General features: G+C 42.7%; 1 protein-coding gene across 4 annotated transcripts in view; it reads left to right on the forward strand.

Moving 5' to 3' along the window:
* Positions 1 to 15017, forward strand: part of Thrap3 (thyroid hormone receptor associated protein 3) — a 34864-nt gene that overhangs the window by 16229 nt on the left and 3618 nt on the right. For 2 of the 4 annotated variants that reach the window (XM_041651548.1, XM_041651549.1), the window contains 7 exons: positions 2259 to 3161; positions 4763 to 5461; positions 7203 to 7375; positions 8438 to 8549; positions 9835 to 9919; positions 11426 to 11616; positions 14505 to 14700. In XM_041651548.1, coding sequence (XP_041507482.1) covers positions 2259 to 3161; positions 4763 to 5461; positions 7203 to 7375; positions 8438 to 8549; positions 9835 to 9919; positions 11426 to 11616; positions 14505 to 14700 — 2359 coding nt within the window. The remainder of the gene's footprint in view (positions 1 to 2258; positions 3162 to 4762; positions 5462 to 7202; positions 7376 to 8437; positions 8550 to 9834; positions 9920 to 11425; positions 11617 to 14504; positions 14701 to 15017) is intronic. The other 2 variants (XM_041651550.1, XM_041651551.1) reach the window with 2 other exon arrangements.

Consider the following 15017-nt stretch of genomic DNA (forward strand, 5'->3'; position numbering starts at 1 on the left):
GAGGGCACCAGACCCTAATTTGTGAGCCACCATGTGGTTTCTAGGAATTGAACTCAGGACCTTTGGAATGCTCTTAACTTCTGAGCCATATCTCCAGCCCCCTGGCACATGGCTTTAATCCCAGCATTTGGGGGGCATAGGCAGGCGGATCTCTTGAGTTTGAAGCTAGTCTAACCATGTCTCAAAAACTAAAGAATCAAAGCAAACGTAGCTCAATGTCGCTCCATGGAAGAGTGCTTGCTAAGAGTGTGTCAGGTTCTGTGTTTGGTTACCAGCACAAAACAAAACCTCTCAGGCAAGTTGATTAGAAAGGTCACATTTTTTTAAAAAACTGAAATACTACCCCTGTGTGGTAGGAACGTGCTCTACCAATGAGCGACATCGTGGTCCCTTCTAAATTTTGTTTTCAAACAAACTCACGTTCTCCTACTTTAACTTCCCAGGTAATTAGGATTGCACATATATACTTAACTATTGGAAGGTTTTTGTTTTGTGTTTGTGCCTATGCTTGCTAGATAAAGATATCAAATCTTTTGAGCTTGAGTTTCAGATGGTTGTGAATTTATGCTGTGGGTCCTGAAAACCAAATTGTCCTCTGGAGGAGTAGCAAGTGCTTTTATCACAGAGCCATCTCTCCATTCCCTCATTGTTTTTGTTTATTGACAGTATTTTCAAACTTGCTGGGTAGTCTTGAGATATTCTTGCCTTTTCTTGATACTCCTACCTTCACCTCAAAAGCGTTGGGGTTATAAGTGTGCACTACCATACCTATCTAGACTCTTATTTTAATTGGTACAAAATAATGGATTTCATTATGTCTTCAGACATGAATTCAAAATACTTTGATCATGCTATTCCTGAAGACATTATATATTTTGGGAAAATATTTTTGCAGTAGTCTCTTGTGATTTAATATAATAATTGGCAGAATAAATAGTATTCAAGAACCTTATCAAATGCCCTTTTATCATAACACTTCAGAGGCAGAAGCAGGTGATTCTCTGGGAGTTCAAGTCCAGCCAGGGCTACGTGAGACTGTGTGTCTCTTAAAGAAAGGGGGGAGGGACTTGGAATTTGTAGAAACCATTTTTTTTATTTGTCATGTGTGTTTTGCACATATGGAAATCAGAGAACAACTTGTGGGAATTGGTTCTCCCCACCATGTGGGTTCTTGATTAGATCAGCCTGAAAGTGGAACTCAGATTGTCAGACTTGGCGCTCATTGCCCTTATCTTTGACTTACAGGGTGTCTTAGTTAGGGTTACTAATTGAGGAGGAAAAGGATTTATTTAACTTATACTTCCATATCACTGTTCATCATTGAAGAGAGTCAGGACCTATAGGCAGGAGCAGATGCAGAGGCACCAGAGGAGTGCTGCTTATTGGCTTGGTCAGCCTGCTTTCTTTCAGAGCCCAGGACTACTTGCCCAGGGATGGTCCCACCCACAATGGTCTGGGTCCCCACCCCCATTTATCGCTAATTAAGAAAATACCACACAGGCCTGATCTTAATGGAGGCATTTTTTCAATTGAAGCTCCTTCCTCTCTGATGACTCTAGCTTGTGTCAAATTTTTATATAAAACCAGCCTTTTTTTTTTTTTTTTTTTTGGTGGCTCCGGGTTGTCCACAGCTTCATGTTCTTGAACATGTTAGTCTCTTATGAGCCCCTATAGCTCTGTCAGTGGACCCTGGTTCCTTCTGAGTTCTGTATGAACGGACCTTTTCCTTGCCTCTATTGCTCTAGTCCTTAGGCTTGATGCTGGCTGGTCAGATAAGTGCCCTCTTGTGGTGTCTCAGCACAACCAGAAAGCTCGGCCCCAGAAATTTGACTTAGATGATTTCCAGTTCTAGTACAAGATTAGTGTGGTTCATGTTTTTCTGATCTGATTTTAGCAGATTCTTTCAAGTTTTTTAATAGCTGTGCTTTTTGTTTGGTGGTCAGCTGTTACAATTGTGCTTTTACAGCCTCGGGTCTTTAAGACATTTGTCCTAACCTGAGAAGACGACTAGGATGGGAGTGTTGGAACCAGAGATCATCTGCACCAGCACCACCAGCTATATCTCCTGTGTCTGTGTCTTTATTTAGTTTACAAAATTGAAAGAAAAAAATTAGATGTTTAAGTTTGTACTCTTGCTTTCAAAACAAAACTGAAAATAAATGATACAGAACAGTAGGGAATGCAGTGTTACCTTTGTTGGCAGTTATTTTTTAAATGCCATGTAAAAAAAATATTTTCCCCATTTCCTTCCTCTGCAGTTCTAGGTCTCGTTCCAGATCGTATTCTCCAGCTCATAACAGAGAAAGGAATCACCCCCGAGTGTATCAGAATCGAGATTTCAGAGGCCACAACAGAGGCTATCGGAGGCCCTATTATTTCCGTGGGCGAAACCGAGGCTTTTATCCGTGGGGCCAGTATAACCGAGGTGGCTATGGAAACTACCGGTCCAATTGGCAGAACTACCGGCAAGCTTACAGTCCTCGTCGAGGCCGGTCCCGGTCCCGGTCCCCAAAGAGAAGGTCCCCTTCACCACGGTCCAGGAGCCATTCTAGGAACTCTGATAAATCATCCTCTGACAGGTCAAGGCGCTCCTCATCCTCTCGGTCATCCTCCAACCACAGCAGGGTTGAATCATCTAAGCGCAAGTCTACAAAAGAGAAGAAGTCCTCTTCTAAGGATAGCAGGCCATCTCAGGCAGCCGGTGATAACCAGGGAGATGAGGCCAAGGAGCAGACATTTTCTGGAGGTGCATCTCAAGATATAAAAGGGTCTGAGAGCTCAAAGCCATGGCCAGATGCCACTACCTATAGCACTGGTTCTGCGTCACGGGCCTCGGCTTCTGATCTGAGCCCCCGGGAGAGAAGCCCAGCTCTCAAAAGCCCCCTCCAGTCTGTGGTGGTTAGGCGAAGGTCACCACGCCCTAGCCCTGTGCCAAAACCTAGTCCTCCACTTTCTAATACATCCCAGATGGGCTCATCTATGTCAGGTGGTGCTGGATATCAGTCTGGAACACACCAAGGTCAGTTCGACCATGGCTCTGGATCTTTGAGTCCATCTAAAAAGAGCCCCATGGGTAAGAGTCCTCCGGCCACTGGCTCTGCATATGGTTCATCTCAGAAAGACGAGAGTGCTGCTTCGGGAGGAGCGGCATACACAAAAAGGCAAGTATCTCATTTTTCCCATCCCCAAGTGGCTATCCCTAGCCAGCAGCTTAGTTGTAATAACACCCGAGTTAGACCTCTGAATAATGGTAGTATGGCAATTCCTGTTTTCTCGGCTTTTCATTAGCCTACATGAGAGTTGCCCAGGAAAACTTTAACTTAACTCTAGCTTTCTTGAACTTGTATTACAGCATAAGTTTCTTTAGCCTGTGGTAATGTTTTTACATTTAAAAAATTGTCTTGAGCCTGGCGGTGGTGGCGCACACCTTTAATCCCAGCACTCGGGAGGCAGAGGCAGGCGGATCTCTGTGAGTTCAAGACCAGCCTGGTCTACAAGAGCTAGTTCCAGGACAGGCTCCAAAACCACAGAGAAACCCTGTCTCAAAAAACCAAAAAAAAAAAAAAATTGTCTTGAATTCTACCAGTCTGAGCCAGAAAACAGTAGAGGTTTGTGGGTTAGCTACCAAAACAGATCTTTGCCAACATGACTGGCCATTGGAACTGTAGACCTCTAGGATCCACTATCTGCCATGTTTGTGTGCATCAGTCCATCATGATGAAGAGTGACACACCAAGGAGACTGGGCAAAATAGGAAAGTCCAAGGCGTGGTCTAGAAGAGGTTTTTTTTTTTTGTTTTTTAAAGCACAAGGTGGGTGGGCGTATGCCCTGTAGAAGCGCCCAGGCTTCATTCATATTAGGAGAGGGTGTGCTGCCCTATAAGAGGGTATGGTAAGTTTTATAAGAATTGTTCTTGCGTGGATTGGATAGAGTGGGATGTTACAGGAAAGATGCCAGGACCATGTTTTAGTCAAGAGAGAGAGCAAGAGGTTCCTCTTTCTATTCTTTACTCTTACTAGCACATTCTCTGGTCCCTTGGTTCTTTGTCATGTTCATTAATATAACTAGTTAGGTTTAACATTGCTCATAATTAGCATATGTTCAAATTCTGTACTTTGATGCAATTTGAGTTTGCTTTGCAGTGTACGTTTTATTCCTTGCTAGGACTGAATGTAGATTGGAGTCTGGTTTCTGCTTTTCCATTAGAATAATAATTTTGCCACCTTCATACTCTTTCCCCTATTAACAAGTATTTTTTTTTATGTGTTCACAGTATATTTCATTATGTAGATCTTCTAGGTGACTTGAAGCAAATTTGAAGTCTCTTTGAGACTTGTATTTCCAAATGTGAGTTGTATAAATCAAAACAGTCCAAGGTTGAACATTCTGTTAACTTTGCTGAAAGCAGATTTTAAATGAATGAGTAAAAGTTGGGGTGAGACTGTAGTTATTTTCCCCTTAGACCACATAACAGGTAAGTAAAAAAAATTTTCAGTATCCTAAATAACTTGCTCTTAATTTTTTTTGTTGTTTTTGTAAGGCATAGTTCCACTGATTCTTAAATGCCAAGTTTATAAATCCATGAAGGATTTTTTTTTTCCAGAAATCATTAGACAAGTACCAGGTAGAAAGTGATAATACTGGAATCTACAGCTGTGCTTGTTCAGAGACTTAAAACCAGATCAGGAACAGACCAGGTGCTGTGGTAGAACAGGATGCTCAGGAGGCCTCTCGTGTGTCTCCCTTGTGTTTTTATAACTAGGTACCTGGAAGACCAGAAAACAGAGAATGGGAAAGATAAGGAACAGAAACAAACAAATACTGATAAAGAGAAGCTGAAAGAGAAAGGGAGCTTCTCTGATGCTGATGTAAAAATGAAATCTGATCCATTTGCTTCCAAGACTGACACTGAGAAGCCCTTCCGAGGCAGCCAGTCACCCAAAAGGTATAAGCTTCGTGATGACTTTGAGAAAAAGATGGCTGACTTCCACAAGGAGGAGATGGATGAACAAGATAAGGACAAAAGTAAGGGGAGGAAGGAACCTGAGTTTGATGATGAGCCCAAATTTATGTCTAAAGTTATAGCCGGTGCAAGCAAAAACCAGGAGGAAGAGAAGTCAGGCAAGTGGGAGAGCCTGGTGCATACAGGGAAGGAAAAGCTGAGGAAGGCGGAGGAGCTGGAGGAGGAGCCTTTCACAGAGAGATCCAGAAAGGAGGAGCGTGGAGGGGCCAAGAGGAGCGAAAGTGGACACAGGGGCTTTGTGCCAGAAAAGAATTTCCGAGTGACTGCATACAAGGCGGTCCAGGAGAAAAATTCGTCACCTCCCCCACGGAAGACCTCTGAGAGCCGAGACAAGCTGGGAAACAAAGGAGACTTTTCCTCAGGGAAGTCTTCCTTTTCCATTACTCGGGAGGCCCAGGTCAATGTCCGGATGGACTCCTTTGATGAGGACCTTGCACGGTGAGGAGTGCTCCTTGTTGACCCTCAGGGCTCTAATGGCCAAAATGGTTTCATTACCCCTTCCTGAGAACAGAAATGTTTCCTTGCTGCCACCTATCAGTGCGGATAGCCTCATGTCTGTCCCTGGAGTGGAGAGAGTGTCACTGAGTGATAACAGCTCACAGATTGATTATGCCCCTTAGGCATTGCCGGGATAAAGATTGTCTTCAGCCAGTATGGCTGATTTTTTGTTGTTGTTGCTTTTTAAAATATTTATTTATTATGTATACAATATTCTGTCTACATGTATGCCTGCAGGCCAGAAGAGGGCACCAGACCTCATTACAGATGGTTGTGAGCCACCATGTGGTTGCTGGGAATTGAAGTCAGGACCTTTGGAAGAGCAGGCAATGCTCTCAACCGCTGAGCCATCTCTCCAGCCCGTTATTGTTGTTTTTTTGTTTCTGGGAACTCAAAACCACTATTTTGGTCTGTCTTCACCTCCAGCCCAGCTCCTACCTACACTGTTTCTTTTACCTGTCAAGATCCTTGAGAATCATGTCTCCATTTTACTTGGGTCACCAGACTCTGATATTTTCCAATTTCAAATTGATGGATCTAGCCTCTTCCCTCCCTCCCCTCACTTCAGGAAAGCATGATAGAGCCTAGACTGACTGCTTTTGATGTAGTATACCCAACCAGTTGGAGTTGTAACCACACACTCCTCTCTTACCACTAATGCTTAGAAAGTGGGGAGGGACACACATGCATGTGAAGGTCAGAAGGCTTCTTTCTGGAGTTTTCTCCTACAGTGTTGGTCTGGGGGTCAAGTTCTGGCTTGGAGGCCATCGCCTGTACCCCCTGAGCCGTCTCACCAGCCTCACTCTTTGCTTCTTGGTGTTGTCTTGTTGAACGACCTTCCCTAGCCAAGCGAGTTGACCTTTTACAATGCCTTTGTTAAAACAAGTAGCCATAGGAAATATAGTCACCAAGGTTTAACAGTTCCCCACTTGAAGATTCTCAGTGATGAATGAGATGTGGACCCATCTTTCCTCAGTTGTAATGTGTTACCATTACTTGAACTTTGATAGAGAACAAGAGGGGCCTTGTGGATAGAAACTCTTTGGAACAGTCTCCAGAGAAAACAGGGAGGGGGGGTGTCAAGATGGTTCGTCGGGTACAGGCAACATCACCAGGCCTGGTGATGTGGAAAGAAAGAACTGACTCCTACATGTTGTATTCTGACTTTGACTTGGTGCGTGCCATACACGGTCATCCTCCCTTCCCTGGCCCAAAATAATAATAGGAAACCATGGTTCCGTGTTGGAAAACTCACATGCTTAGTATGCATAGGGCCCTGGCTTTTTTTGCCCAGCATTCTACCTCCTCACCTCCAGCCCATAAAGCCTGGCCTATTCATTCAGTCCTAGTACACTCAGGAGTCTGAGACAGGAGGATGACAAGTTCGCGGCCAGCCCTGCAATATATAGGGGGAAAACTATCTTGAAAATTAGCGTATTTTTATAGTTAAAGAATTGTGACTTTCAGCCAGGTGGTAGTGGCAGCACATGCCTTCAGTCCCAGCCACCTGGGAAGCAGACAGACAAATCTTTGATTTCGAGGCCAGCCTGGTCTATAGAGCAAATTTCAGTATAGCCGTGGCTACACAGAGAAACCCTGTCTGAAAAAAACCAAAAAGAAACAAGAATTGTAACTTTCTATATCTCTTGTTATACTGATTCTCCTTGTATTTGTCTTTCAGACCCAGTGGCTTATTGGCTCAGGAAAGAAAGCTTTCTCGGGATCTAGTCCATAGCAATAAAAAGGAACAGGAATTTCGTTCCATCTTCCAGCACATACAGTCAGCTCAGTCTCAGCGTAGCCCCTCAGAATTGTTTGCTCAGCACATAGTGACGATTGTTCATCATGTTAAAGGTGAGTAGAAACAGTTTCCACATAGTAGTCTTTGTTTTTCAAGACCAGGTTTCTCTGTGGCTTTGGAGCCTGTCCTGGTCTATAGACCAGGCTTGCCTAGAACTCACAGAGATCTGCCTGCCTCTGCCTCCTGAGTGCTGGGATAGAGAATGAGGAAGCCTCTAGGACGTTGAAAGCTAAAGGCTGGCTTAAAGAAATATCAGTGCTTAGCCGGGTGGTGGTGCTTTAATCCCAGCACGCAGGAGGCAGAGGCAGGCCTGGTCTACAAGAGCTAGTTCCAGGACGGGCTCTAAAGCTACAGCAAAACCCTGTCTTGAAAAACCACAGAGAGAGAGAGAGATCAGTGCTTTAGGGGAGAGGTTTCCATGTTTTAGAGATGAATTTCTGAAATGCTAGCATCTATAATCTTGATAATAAAACCCTCAACATGAAGTATGGGGAGTGGCTTTTTAAGGATTTGTGTGTGTCTGTGTCTGAGATAGGAGGTTCCCAAAGAGGTCAGATCCCTTGGAACTAGAGATAGATTTGGTTGTGAACCTTCTGACAAAGGTGCTGGAAAGCAAACTTGTGTCCTGGGAAAATAGCAACCTTTTTTAATCTCTGAGCCATCTCTCCAGCCTCTGAGAAATGGCTTTTCCGTTACCTCTTTTCTTTTGTAGCAGTATCTAGTATACGTTTTGACGTGAATTTCTTTCCCAAATTGTTCTGTCATCCCCTGGGCAAATGAATAGTGGTGCACAGGTTGAGTAGTGGGCAAAAGCAATGATGCAGAAAGCTGAATTGGGCCTGTTACAGGCTCCATCTAGAGTTAAAGTCAGTAGTCATTGCTCCTGTGCCCCAAAGGGAGGTTAGTGCCAGATTCTTTGACCTTGTATCATGTCCCTGAGATAAGGGAGCTTACTAGAAACCCAGCATTAGAGGTCTCTGAACTAGCCACTTTTCCTTCCCTTTTTTAGTATGTTATATGGGTTTGAATATTAAATTGTATCTCTGGCTACAGGTCCACTGAACATTGTATCTGCCCTAGATAACATATTAATGTATTTCTTTGAATCTTAACAGAACATCACTTTGGATCCTCTGGAATGACATTACATGAACGCTTTACTAAATACCTAAAGAGAGGAAGTGAACAAGAAGCAGCTAAAAATAAGAAAAGCCCAGAGATACACAGGTGAGGTTCTCAGCCTACTCTGAGGGTTGTAATAAAAGACTTTTGTCATTTGGGGGCTGGAGAGATGAATGGCTCAGCGTTTAAGCACACTGACTGCTCTTCCAAAAGACTCAGGTTCAATATCTAACACCCACGTGGATGCTCACAACTGTCTGTAACTCCAGTTCCAGGGAGGGGATCTGATGCCCTCATACAGACATACATGCAGGCAAAGCACCAGTGCATATGAAATAAAAAATAACTTGTCATTTGATATTAAACTGACCTTTTTGCATTCTCCCACTAATGTACTTTTGATCCAAAATTTAGGGTAAAGTAATATTATCTAGGGCTCTTGGAAATCTGAGGACTTTGTATTTGAGAATGGAAAGGATGTTTTGAAGGCTGTAGTTTCTCACATTGGGCCCAAAGAACCTGAGGTTTCTGTAGTAAGAATAAATACTGACTTCTCTAAACAACATTATCTCTTTCATTTAGGAGAATTTGCTGGGGAAGGGGGTTGAGGGAAAAGCTTGAAATTTACTTATCTCAACAGTTTAAATGAGGTCCAGCAGATTTAAAAGAATTATCCCTTGTAATTCAGGAAATCTGTTTGGAACATGGAGAGCTTGTCTGGAATCAGCTTGGTACCAAGGAAGATCAAAGGAATCTGCCTTGCTAACTAGTAAAAAGTACCGTCAGGAAGTGTGTGTCTTAATCCCAGGACTGGGAAGCAGAGGCAGGCAGATCTCTGAGTTTCAGAAAAGCCAGGTCAGAAAAGTTCCAGGACAGCTAGGACTACTACATAGTAAAAAAAAAAAAAAACAAAAACAAAAAACCGAACAAAATGGGAAAGAATAGAGTGCTTTTCTAGTATATGCAGAGCACTTGAGTCCATTTCCTAGTAGTGTCCACCCCAAAATAAAATAAAGGAACTTGGGCTGGCAAGCTGTCTCAGTGGGTATTGTTGTAGATCCCAGGTTCCATATTGTGGAAGGAGTGAACTGACTGCGTAAGTTGTAGCATGTGCTTTAAACAAACACATATACACAAATGAATATAATACCTATTTTTCAATTATTTACTTTGGGTAGAAGGAATGTTTCTATTACAGGTATAAATAATACAGTGTATGCTAGGCATGCACATGTAATCTTAACATGAAAAGGGGGAGAAATAGAACTAGTAGCAGATAAACTATAAAGAGTAATTATGTCTATGACTCCATTACCTACCTTAGGGTCTAGAATGTTAACCAATATTGTTCAGTAGAATAGTATACTATTTTCTGTGTTTTTAATTTTAGGAGGATAGACATTTCCCCCAGTACATTCAGAAAACATGGTTTGACTCACGAGGAAATGAAAAGTCCCCGGGAACCTGGCTATAAGGTGAACTGTTGCTTTGATCAGTAGTTCCAACATAATGAGTGCGTTGGGCATGAACTTGACAGAAATGTGTTTGTTTAAATTACTCTCTACTTAAGTTTGTGTTTTTCTTTTAAGGATGGGCATAATTCTAAAAATGAACTACAAAGGGTTAATTTTTATTAAAATGTATCAACAACCTTTGTGAAGTGGTTAGAATATGGTAAATGACCCCAGAGTCTATTGAGGTGAGCTTGAGAAAAAAAAGAGAGGCGTTTTGGAACAAGTGCCCATGATGAGAGAAGAAACTTTTTGTGATATTTTTCTGCTTGTAAGTATTATCAAATCAACTGTCTACATGCACTATTTCCAACCATGATTTCAGAAAGACATGCATGTCAGAGCAGAGTGAAATATTCATATCTTAACTCAGTAGACTGTGTTCAGCAGCTGGTGCGCTTTTTTGTTTTTTCCTAACATTGTACCATATCATCTGTCGATTACTGTTACTTTAAAATGGCCTGGCTACATTTGCAATGATATGCACATAACATTGTTACTAAGAGATTAGACTCCTGTGCAGTCTTTACTATGAAATAAGTAGATGGAGTTTTTAATATTTTAATATTCACCATCATTCATATATACAGTTTAAATTTAAAATAAGATGGCTGTTCTATGCTACTGAAACCTTTTTTAAAACACTGTTTTAAAATTTTCTAGACAAATTTGTCTTTTTGGTTGAAAGTGTTGAGAGATACTCCTGTGCAATCTCTCATTTTCCACCCGTTTCCCTGTCTCCACATGCCCTCAGCCTGGCCTTAGTGAAGCAGCAGAGTCTATGCTCCATGCCTCCAGCAGTCAGCTCCTCAGTGATGGAGTGGTTGGCTACCTTTGTCCTTTGTTGTCATTTGTTTGTTTATTTATTGGCTTTTCGAGTCTACAGAGGTCTTAGACTCTCAGAAACAAATTGATAAAATAATAAACCTTCCTATTATTCTTGTTATTTAAATGAAATATTGCATCCGAAAGTTTATGGTTCATATAGATATATAAGGTGTTAATAAAGTGTGGATGGCTTTCTGTTAGCAAGGACCTACTTCTATTAGGCAAATCCTAGTGCATGATGTCCTTGAAGGCCATTGTAGATGTGATCTGGGCAGTGTTACTTTTGTCTTTACTTATTCTTGTACATTAAGGTGATTCCACACGGTAGTGGGTGGCCTTCTTTAGATAGGGAGAAGTGAGCATTTCCTATAAGCCTAATAAAAAACATTTTCTAGAGCTGATTTTGGCCATCTCAGCATATACACTTATTCAGCATATACACTTAGAGGCATTACTGGGACACAGGAAACAAAGATTCACATACCGTTTTCAAGAGATAGCACCTTGATTGTTTAAAAAAACCAAAAGCTTTCTGGGGTGAGGCTTTTAGATTCCCAGTGTCTCCATTGGCAAAAAAAACACATTTGAGAGTGAGTTAGCAGTTCTGGATCCCAAAAACCTTAATTTTAACATCTTTTTCAGCAGGCTGAAGGCAAGTACAAAGATGATCCTGTTGATCTCCGCCTTGATATTGAGCGTCGTAAAAAACATAAGGAGAGAGATCTTAAGCGAGGTAAATCAAGAGAGTCGGTGGATTCCCGAGACTCTAGCCACTCAAGAGAAAGATCAGCTGAGAAAACAGAGAAAACTCACAAAGGATCGAAGAAGCAGAAGTACGTGATGCCCCTGCCTGTCACCCTAGATTCTGGAGTGAAGTCTCAGTTATTCACTATTTTTTATTGGTGGTGGTTGTTTTTCACCTTTCACTACAGAGTCTAAACATGGAACCCTTGCTAGCCCAGAACTTACTATGTAGACCAAGTTGCTCAGTCCCTGCCCCTCCAGTGCTGGGATTACATGAGTGCACACAACACTTGTTCATTTGGGCTTGTGAGTACACCAGGCCTTCTCATCAAGAGAACTTCATGGTTAGGAACTAAAACATCTGTAGCATTGTCTTCCCTAGCTTGAAAATAGAACTTCTTTATCTAAGTAAAGTTATCTTTGTCCAGAAATGAATGTTGCAACGATTGTGGAGATTGATTAGCAGTTTGTGTGACAGGTCTTCTGGGCATGTTCTTTCTCGTTGAGTATTTTCTTAGTGTGCTTATAATTTAGAAAATCATTGATAGAATAAAATACTATAACATCTAATACATTCGATTAAAAGTACTGTTTTAAAATCAGGTGAGACGAGATAGGACAAGATTGTTGTTTCATAGACAGTTCAAAGAGGCGTTCCAAATATTTCTTTTAAAAAGCAGACTTTTTTTTCATTGTTATGTAGGGCCAATGCCATGATGTTTCTGCTTTTTTTGGTGGTGCTAGAGAGTAAACCTTGGGCCTTGCATATGCTCTGCAAGTACATTTCAGCTGAGCTACAACCAGCCTTGGTGCATTGTTGAAGGTTGTATGGTTTCAGTCACCTTTCCTTAAATGGAGCAGAGTTGCAGCTTTAACCTTCTCAAAAAGCAATATTTCTGCTATTCTGGACTTGAACTGGCTGGCAGGCAGTCTTTGTCTCGGGCTGGCTTTGCCCACAGTGTAGCAACTAAGGATGACCTTGAATTCCTTCCTGATTTTTTTTTTTTTTTTTTTTTTGTCTCCCACAAGTCCCGTTTATAGGTGTGCACCACATTGCCACTGGTGGAAAGTGGAGTGAGTCCCCATAAGCATCTCAGTATTGAGTGTAGAAAAGTAATTGATACTTATTTCTGAAACATGCCCAGCTCTGAGTTGCACTGTGACTTTCAACAATTTACTTAGAGAAGGTTTCCAGCCCTACCAGAAGTAACAAAAGAGGCTACTAAGTGACCCTGAGGTGTCAGGAGGACTCCCAGGATGAGGTATTCTTTGGTTCTTCATTTATAAAAAGCACGTTGGGGCTGCAGAGTTGTTTGTTACTAAGAACACTTGTTCAATTCTCAGCACCCACTTTGCAGCCCAAACTATCTGTCTGGGGAGATGGTACCATCTTCTGGCCCCCTTGGGCACTGCGTGCTTGAGTGACTGAGTTAAGCGAAAACCTTTGTACACTGTTCTTATTACTGTCTTTTTACAACTCATAAAAACCTCTGTTTTGTTTTAGCATTTTTGCTGTTTTGGTTTTAGTTTTTGCAAGTAGGGTTTCTCTGGGTAACCCTAGCCATTCTGGTACTCACCTGGTAGACCAGGCTGACCTTGAACTCAGAGATCTGCCTGCCTCTGCCTCCCAGGCACTGGTCAAATTGGAAGCTTTTTCTTTTTCTCCCAAGACAGGGTTTCTTCCTTTTTTTTTTTTTTTCTTGGTTTTTCGACACAGGGTTTCTTTGTGGCTCTGGAGCCTGTCCTGGAACTAGCTCTGTAGACCAGACTCACAGAGATCCGCCTGCCTCTGCCTCCCGAGTGCTGGGATTAAAGGCGTGTGCCACCACTGCCCAATCAAATTGGAAGCTCTTGAGAATCTTATTTCTGAAAACTTCTTACCATAACACCGAGTATCAGAGTGGTTAGGTTTCTGCGTTCTGGTTTTGAGTACAGCAGTGTGGATCTCTTGTTTTCATGGGAAGAGAAGATACTAAAACAAGTGGGGGCTGGGCAGAGTACTTTTTTTTTTTTCTTTTTTTAATGTGCATGAGCGTTTTTCTCCTAAGTCTGTGTACCATGTGTACACCTGGTGCCCAAGGAGGCCAGAAGAGGGCATTGGCTCCCCAGGACCAGAGTTACAGGTCATGCGCTATCATGAGGTTGCTGAGAGCTGAACAAGTGCTCTTAAAAGCTGCAACAGTTCTCCAGCCCCAGAATGCTTCTTATAAATGAGGCACCAAGGAATGCCTGGAGGTCTCTATTCCTGGGAGTTTGGTCCTCCGACATCTCGGGGTCATTTAGTAGCCTCCTGTTACCTCTAGTAGGGCTGGCACCAGCCTGTAGTGTGTAGACAGTGAGTCATCATATTAGTCTAATTTCTCTAGTCTGTAATTTACCCAGATGAAGGGAAAGGAAGAGATACGACTCCAGGAGAAGTTGCTGCAGATTCTAGACTTAAGAGCGCAACCTGTTTGAGCTCAGTAGGAGGTGGTTGTATAGAGTTAGTGGGCTAATTAGAGCCAGGTTTGTTTCCAAGCTCTGCTCAGCTCTGTCACCTATGAACTGAGTAATGTGGAATTCTCTGGTCACTTTGTCAGTAAGGTGTTCTGACATTTCATTTCATCTTAAAGTGTCTCCCACCCCCTTGTGCCCGTCACAAAACGGCATTTGAGTGCTAGGAATGACAGCACACTAATAAGGGTTTGCTGCAGTGTCAGAGTCAGCCACTCACACGGACCTTCTTGCCTTCTCTGTTGGTTCATCTGGCAGGCTGATAATGGAGCATTAATAAACATAATGATTATTTTATGTTCTTTATGTTTGATAACATATTCACCACATGCTTAGAAATAGGTATGTCACTGAAAATGACTTACAGAACCACGTCTGTAAGTTGTTGGGTTGGTGGATTGGGGTGAACAAAACGCGCTTGCTTGGTAGTTAATCTCTGATGCTGCCAGAACCAGTCTTGATTTCCTTCTTCTTCTTCATGTAGGAAGCACCGCAGAGCAAGAGACCGGTCTAGGTCCTCCTCTTCCTCTTCCCAGTCGTCTCACTCCTACAAAGCAGAGGAGTACCCCGAGGAAGCAGAGGAAAGGGAGGAGAGCACCACAGGTTTTGACAAATCCAGACTGGGGACCAAAGACTTCATGGGTCCAAATGAAAGAGGCGGCAGAGCACGGGGAACCTTTGTAAGGGCCTCCCTTTTTCTCTAAGCCTCCAGCTCTTTCTAGTCCCAACTAAATGTCAATAAGACACCAGTTCTTCTCCCTCTGGTCTAAGCAAGCCAGCTGTAGACTCAAGATTCTTTGGTTCCGGCCGGGCGGTGGTGGCGCACGCCTTTAATCCCAGCACTCGGGAGGCAGAGGCAGGTGGATCTCTGTGAGTTCGAGGCCAGCCTGGTCTACAAAGGGAGTTCCAGGACAGGCTCCAAAGCTACAGAGAAACGCTGTCTCGAAAAACCAAAAAAAAAAAAAAAAGATTCTTTGCTTCCCAAAGCTTCTATGTT

The sequence above is a fragment of the Microtus oregoni genome, unplaced genomic scaffold (genome assembly GCF_018167655.1).
Source record: "Microtus oregoni isolate MIOR12 unplaced genomic scaffold, Mior012 000005F_ref0000423, whole genome shotgun sequence".
Taxonomy (NCBI): Eukaryota; Metazoa; Chordata; class Mammalia; order Rodentia; family Cricetidae; genus Microtus; species Microtus oregoni.